The 6,864-nt window shown below is 60.8% G+C and overlaps 1 protein-coding gene and 1 long non-coding RNA gene across 3 annotated transcripts; one reads left to right on the top strand and one right to left on the bottom strand.

The window, feature by feature from the left end:
• The first annotated feature begins 1,392 nt into the window (after positions 1-1,392).
• On the top strand, positions 1,393-3,149 carry LOC138919915 (uncharacterized). Its single transcript, XR_011430482.1, has 2 exons — positions 1,393-1,488; positions 1,808-3,149. It is a non-coding gene; the product is annotated as an uncharacterized lncRNA (long non-coding RNA).
• On the bottom strand, positions 2,340-6,583 carry CIST1 (colon, intestine and stomach enriched 1). 2 transcript variants are annotated; one of them, XM_005604182.4, is made up of 4 exons: positions 6,415-6,583; positions 3,718-4,356; positions 2,552-2,712; positions 2,340-2,469 (listed from the first exon to the last, which is right to left on the bottom strand). In XM_005604182.4, exons 1-4 carry the CDS (start codon positions 6,539-6,541, stop codon positions 2,422-2,424), a joined length of 975 nt encoding a protein of 324 aa, XP_005604239.2. In that variant the 5' UTR covers positions 6,542-6,583; the 3' UTR covers positions 2,340-2,421. The 2 variants fall into 2 exon arrangements, with proteins under 2 accessions (XP_005604239.2, XP_014590264.1); XM_014734778.3 differs by having other exon boundaries at positions 2,552-2,686; positions 6,415-6,574.
• Between the last annotated feature and the right edge of the window lie 281 nt (positions 6,584-6,864).

Genomic DNA, 6,864 nt, shown 5'->3' on the forward strand with positions numbered 1-6,864 from the left:
CGTGCCCCAGGCCCACTTTCCTTTGGCAATCAAAGCCTTGTGTCTAGGCCTGAGGGGTCCCTGGTGCCCCCCCCCCCCGCCCCTGCTGGTCGCCTGCCCTCAAAATCGCTGGCTGCAGCCCTGGGCTGGACACCTGGATCGAGTCCCAGACTCCTGGTGACCTCTCTGGGCCTCAGTTTCCCCATCTGTAAGCCAGTCCCCAGGCAGTTCTGGGTGTTTCCAAGTAGCGAGGCGTGGGACCCCTGCCCCAGGGCCAGGCCGAGGCAAGCCCAGCCCACCACTCACTTCGCTTAGCAGGAAGGAGAGCGCTGATCTGCTGCACCTCATGCCATAGACGTCTCTGAACCTGGGGAGACGGATGTGAGACCCTCACACCCCGGGAGCCCAGCTCTTCCCCTGCGAGACCCCCCCAGATAGGGGCTCACTCCATGTCCTGCACCCTCTCCTGGAGCCCACAGACACTCAACCAAGGTAGCCTGGGCCACACCACAGGCACCCGTGTGAGACACCCACCCAGCCAGACCTTTACAGGGACCCCGGCGCCCGCGCACGCCCCCCGAGCCCCTCCCTGCTCCCTACCAGCGTTAGCGGCCTGGGAGCATCAGCTCCCCCGGGAACAAGGCCCCAGGCCCCAGGGGGATTCTTTCAGTTCCCAGTGCAGCCCTGCCAGGTTCAGGGACCCCAGACCACCGCCTGAGAACCCCCAAACTCACACAGGCTCTGTGAGGCCCGGGCAGGCCTGACAGCCACTGCCACCACTGAGTCCTGAGCCCCGTGGCTGCCCTGGGAGCGGGGGAGTGGAGGACCCGCCCTGCCCAAGAGGACGGCCCAGGGTACCCCCAGCAGGGCCCCTTAACTCTGAGTGCCAGGCCACCACATGCCATCCTTAGGCCCCAGCAGGGAGATGGCAGGCAGAGTGACCAGGAGGGTGTGAACGTGTCCAGAGATGGGTGTGAGACAGAGAATGGCCAGGAGCACGACCAGGTGTGTGTGTGTGTGTGTGTATTGGGTGGGGGGGTGTTAATTGTTCCTGTGTTTGCTTATGAGAGAGGGAGAGAGATGGAAACATGGAGAGCCAGAGAGAGTGCTAGAGAGAGGGAGAGAAAAGAGAGACAGAGAGAGAGAGACAGAAACAGAGAGAGGCGCAGCTTTGGGGTAAAATGGGAGAATTTTACCAGCTTGGTCTGGGACAGCGCTTCATAAGAGAGCCCACAAGGTGCGGCCACAGCAGTTTGGGTGTGGCCCTTGGGGGTCCCTGGAGGCTCCAGGAAAGTTGCCCATCATGCTGTGTGCCCCAGGCAGAACGACGACGACCCTCTCTAGTCAACACCCTCCCCACAAACAGCGGGGGCTGAAGCTGCAGCAGGAAGCCAGCGTTCGCAGGGGGGCTGTGGGGGAGCCCTGTGGCCAGGAAGCAGAGGCCCGCGTGGTGCTGCTGCCTCTTGAACCAGCGAGAGTTCATGTTTCACCAGAGCTGCCACCTGCACGGTAGGCCCCGCCGTTCCTTCTGCCCCCAGGAATCATTGGAGCATGACCCTCCCTGGGTGGCCTTCACCCTACTGTGCTGGGTGACCTTGACGTCAGCCTCTCCAGGCCCAAGTCGTGGCCAAGGGGCACGGCTGAGATCCTCTAGACTGCTCTGCTAGAGACGCTGGGAGGCCCTGGGGGGTTAGGCACAGGAAGAGCCCACCCGCCGAGGGGCCCCAGCCCCAGGCCTGGCCTCCTGGACTCAGCTTTCCCTCCTGTGCAGTGGGAGGGAGAGAGCGGGCTGGGCTCAAGACTGAGATGGGGCTGTCCTGTCTCCCAGCCTCTGCAGGCTTCCGGCCCCTGGCGGCCTCCAAGCCCCTGCCCCACCGGCCCAGCCCCCCGGAGAGCCTGCCCAGGGCTCTGCCTCCCGAGGACCAGAAGGAAGATGGACCAGGCTCTGATGCCTGCTGGCTGGAAACTGGCCACAGTGTTCCGGTAAAACCCACGCTCCTTCCCACAGCCTGCCCTCACCCCCGACCCTGCTCATCCCGAGTCCTTCCTACCGCCGCTGTGCCTGCTTCCCGGGACACCCTCCCTGGCTGTCCCCAGGCAGCGCCTGCCCACCTTTCAGGCCTCGGCTCAAATATCGCCTTCCCCAGAGAGACCTCCCTGCCCCCAGCAAACCTGGACACCCGGGCCCCCGGGTCTGGCCACAGCCCCAATCTGTGGCCTCAGTGCCACCTGAAATGATGTCATTGGAGTCCTCCCCTCGAGGCTCTGGGCCCCACGAGGGTGGAGAAATGGCCCCCACTGTGACCCCAGCATGTAGTAGTGCTCAGAAAAGTTTGTCACATGAATCCATGACTCAGGAGGCCGCCGAGGAACAGAAGGGCTTTATTCCCACAAGCCTCGACCCTCCCCAGGCACCCAGCCCCCCTCTCAGCCCAGTCGGGGTCACTCCGGTGGGTGACGGGTAAAGGATGACGTGCGGCTCACGGCGCCCTGCAGGAGGAACACACAGGGCCTTTGCAGCAGGGGCCCGGCCTGCGTGGGGGCAGCCTCCCCCGCCCAGCCCCCAGCTCACCATGGACATGTTCTCCAGCTTCTGGAACTCAGACACACCCCGGTGGCTGCACCTCACGGCCATCACCACAGACCCGATGAGCAAAACGGACACCAGCAGACAAACGGCCACCACCACGCCCGGGTTCCTGTGCAACTTGGGGGCCCCAGTGTCACCCGGAGCTGAGGGGAGGAGCCCCGAGTCAGCCCTGGGCCCGCCCTTCCCAAGGCTGAGACGCCACCAGGGCCGGAGCCTTCTCAGCCCTTCCCAGGAAGCCACGCTCTCCTTCCTCTCCCGTCGCCGCCATCACCTTGTTGAAGCCCACTTTGATCCTTCTGCTCTGGAATATATTTGTCTACAAGGAAATCATCCAGTTCACTGTGCTTTCGCTGCCCTCGTTGACCACTCCTGGGAGTGCTTGCAGCATGAGGAAAATCTAACCTAGAACTCTGTTCCCACACACAGTGGCCTTCTGAGGGTGCATGGGAAATGCAAAGCTTTGTGAAGATAGTTTATATCCTGTGACTTTAAGCAAAAGGCTCGTGTTTGCACTCTCCTTTGAACATTTTGGAGACAACATATTATTTTGAACAAAAGATTTTTCTATATCCCCTAAAAATGCTTGGTCTCTATTGAACCCCTGGGGCCCTGTGTGGTCATACCCTGCAACCTTCCCAGCCCCTCTGCCCCCCACTAGTACCCCACTCACCCCATTCCAGCCAAGTCACTCTTCCTCAAACACACCACGCACGGTCCCACCTCAGGGCCTTTGCATGGGCTGTGCCTGCTGCCCCAGCTGCCTTCCTCCTAGCTGCCTGCATGGCTCCCTCCTCTACCTCTTTCAAAATGTGACCTTTGCTCAACACTCTTTAAAAATTTCAAACCATTTGCACTCACACTCCAATCTCTTATCCTGCTGTATTTTGTTCTTTTATAAACAAACATACACTTTACTTATAACCTGTCTCCCAACATAACTTGGTCTCACGAGACCTGACACACAGTAGGTGCTTAATAAACATGCACAGAATGAAGGTCTGAAGAGCTTCAAGTGATTCCAGGGTTGGCGGGATGGCGAGAGGCCCTTCCCAGCATATTCTCAGGTCTGTGTCTCCCCCTGGTGGCTGATACCAGAACTACAGCCTCGTGCCCCCACGGACCCCTACTCCCAACCTCCCAATACTCACCAGGGCCAGAGGCCACAGAGGTGCTGAAAGTGGCAGCCGATGGCATGGAGGAGGGCTCCGCTCCCGAGGTGGGGGAAGTGGGGCTCAGGGTGCTGGAGTGGGAGGTGAGGATGAGCTCTGAACTAGGGGAGCCAGAGCTGGGGTGAGTAATTGTCTCTGGTTGTGGGGAGGTGGGTACCAACCCTGGACTTGTGGAGCTGGGGCTGGACTGGATGGTGGGGGTTGTCTCTGAATTTGAAGGGCCATTAGGGGTTGTGGAGCCTGTCTCTGAAGTAGCTGTGCTGGGGGGGATGCTGGAGTCTGTCTCTGAAGTAGCTGTGCTGGGGGAGATGCTGGAGCCTGTCTCTGAAGTAGCTGTGCTGGGGGAGATGCTGGAGCCTGTCTCTGAAGTAGCTGTGCTGGGGGAGATGCTGGAGCCTGTCTCTGAAGTAGCTGTGCTGGGGGGGATGCTGGAGTCTGTCTCTGAAGTAGCTGTGCTGGGGGAGATGCTGGAGCCTGTCTCTGAAGTAGCTGTGCTGGGGGAGATGCTGGAGCCTGTCTCTGAAGTCAGGGGGCTGTGGCTGGAGGGAGAAGCACTGAGATTTTTGAGAGTTGTGCTCTCTGTCCCACTCTCCAAGGTCATCGAAGAACTTGTAACAGCTGGAAAGAAAATATCACTGAGGGTACAGGGAGCAGATGACGAGGAAGGAGGGCGTGTGGCCCTGGCCTCTCTCTGGATGCCTCTCCCTGTGACCCCAGATAGTGAATGCCTGCCCCTTAGGGAGACCGGGAGGATTCAGTGCCACTCGAGCGCTCGGTGGGAAACCCCATTGACACCCTTGACTCCTGGTCTGCAGCCCCACAGCCAGGGCTCCAGCCCGGTCAGACCCTCCCAGCCCCCGCTCTGGCTCCGGGGTTCTCGAAGCCCTCTAGGCTGGGACCCAGACAGCACGGCGGGCAGCTCTTTTAAACCTTCTGGGACTCGCTTTCTCTGTCCGTCCAGTGGACATCATCGGCAGGCAGCGCCGTCGGGCTCACACAGGCCTGCACACAGTGTGCTGAGGGATGCTCTGCGGCACAGACCCGCCCCCACGCTCAGAGCAGTCCCCTCCTTCTCCCCCAGGTGCCTGGAAGGTCCCCTGGCTAAACTCAGAGTTTAACAGGAGGCCCAGAGGCCTGGGCTCAGGGAATAACCAGCAGTTTGAGTCTCTGGAAACCCACCCTGCCTCGTTCCAGCCACTCCCTGGCTCGAGCCCCATCCCAGGCACCAAGCCCAGGGGCCAGGCTGAGGGAGGGTAAATATTTCGTGGGCCACCTCCCACAATCACTTCCTTCCCAGTTCCCACCTGCTGGGCACCTTAGCTGCTTGCAGATTCATTCATCGACCGCTCCCTGTCACACCCCGTCCACTCTGCCCTGGGCGGACCTTTGTGCTTCCTCCCTTGCCTCACCCCAAGCTGTAGAAATGCGGAAATAACACCCAGCACTGGCCCCGAGAGGGGGCTGGGTGCACATGCAGACCCCCAGTTCTCTGTCCCATCTCCCAGGCGCTGGAGCAATGATAAATGAGTCTAGAAGAGGCATGGTCCACTGGCTTGACTTCATCTCCATGTTACAGATGGGGAACTGAGGCTCAGAATGGTAACGAGTCTGGGCCAAGGTGACTGGGAAGGTGGGAAGAGGACCCTCCAAGGAGTCAAGGACTAAGAGGCCAGCCTCCCCAAACTGCTTCCCACATCATCATCTGAGGAGGAATCCAGACGATAAGTTTCTGCTGAAATGAAGATGACTCAGGGGCCACAGTGGACCCCAAGCCAAGCCAGAACTCTGGGGAGATGAACTTTTAAAGTGAACTGAGGAAAACTAGTGGGCCTTGAAAAAGGAGGTGGTGGAGGACACAGGTTCCACTGAGTGCCTGGCACAGCAGGCAGGTGCTCATGAGCTGCTGGAGAGTTGACAAGAAGGTAAAGTGGAGCTGTTCCTATGCACTGTGCCAGCAGTTTGCTTTGCCCAGAGACTCCTAGACCAGGAGGCTGGTACAAGCCAAGTCGACTGGTTCTAATCCAGGTCTGGCACAGGCTGAGAGCCCTGGTTTGCTAAGCCTCTGTTTCCTGAGCTGTGAAATGGGGATAAATGTGGCACCTTCTGTATGAAGCCATTGCCTGTATGTGGTGGCCTCAGCTCTGACATTAAAGGTTTGGGGCTGGGACAGGGTCAGAGAGATACCTCGGGGGGAGGGGAGGGGATGCAAGAAGTTCACCTCTTCGCCACCCCAGGAACCATCTTCCAGGCAGCAGAAGGAAATTGTCAGGTACCCAGAACTTCTCCTGGGAGCCATAGACGCTTAGCGACCAGGGAGTGAGCTCTTGTCCCTGCCCACCCCCATGGTCCTGCGGTCCTCACCCTTCTCCCTTTGGGGGCTGGCTAAGAGAAAGTGAGGCTCCAAACGGACACTCACACTGGATCCCAGGCGGTCGCCAGCCTCTCGCCTGTCAGGTCATGCTGGGATCACAGAACTGACAGCCTGGGGGCTGGGATGGCCGGGCTCCAGCTGTCCTCACGACCTCCCCAACTTGCTTCTGTGAGGAGGAGCAGCCCTTCTGGGGTGGGGGCGCTGGCAGACCAGCGCGCCCGGCCGGAGGGAGGGGTCGGGGCGCCAGGTGTGTGGCTGGCGGTACGGCCCCGGCCAGCCTCCTGGAAGCTGGGCCACCTTCTTACCTGTCGTGCTGGCGGAGGCATCTCCGGCGGGTTTCAGCAGCAGCCCCAGAGCCAGCAGCAGAAGCGGCGGCAGCTGGAAGCCGGCCATTCCTGCGCCGGCCGGGAGGGCGAAGGCGGGGCTCCGCATAGGTGTGCGGCCGGGTGCCTCTGTTTACACCTGCGCGCGCGCGCCCCCTGCTGGCGGCGCGGGGCTGCGCAGGGGCGAGGCGGAGGCGGGGCCTCGGGGCGCCGGGCCCTCCGGTGCTACTGTTCGCCAAAGGCGCCTTTCCTGCTCTCCTCTCCACTTAACCCCCATCTCTTCTAAAAACCCCGCCTGGACCATGACCCTGAAGCCCTCACACTCTGCCCATGCCCTCAGGACACCCCTGGCCCTTCCAGTGCTCCTTCCCCCTGCAGCCCCCACTGCTCCTGGCCCCCTCCACAGCTGCCCCAAACCGACGCCATCAGCCG

Source organism: Equus caballus, chromosome 21 (genome assembly GCF_041296265.1).
Source record: "Equus caballus isolate H_3958 breed thoroughbred chromosome 21, TB-T2T, whole genome shotgun sequence".
Taxonomy (NCBI): Eukaryota; Metazoa; Chordata; class Mammalia; order Perissodactyla; family Equidae; genus Equus; species Equus caballus.

What these genes read in the sequence shown, in the direction of transcription:
- CIST1 (XM_005604182.4), bottom strand. Translation starts at nt 6,541, where the DNA reads ATGCGGAGCCCCGCCTTCGCCCTCCCGGCCGGCGCAGGAATGGCCGGC. An exon ending in TGCCTCCGCCAGCACGACAG is followed by an intron (nt 4,357 to 6,414) that starts GTAAGAAGGTGG and finishes TTTTCTTTCCAG; the next exon opens with CTGTTACAAGTTCTTCGATG. An exon ending in CTCTGTGGCCTCTGGCCCTG is followed by an intron (nt 2,713 to 3,717) that starts GTGAGTATTGGG and finishes TCCTCCCCTCAG; the next exon opens with CTCCGGGTGACACTGGGGCC.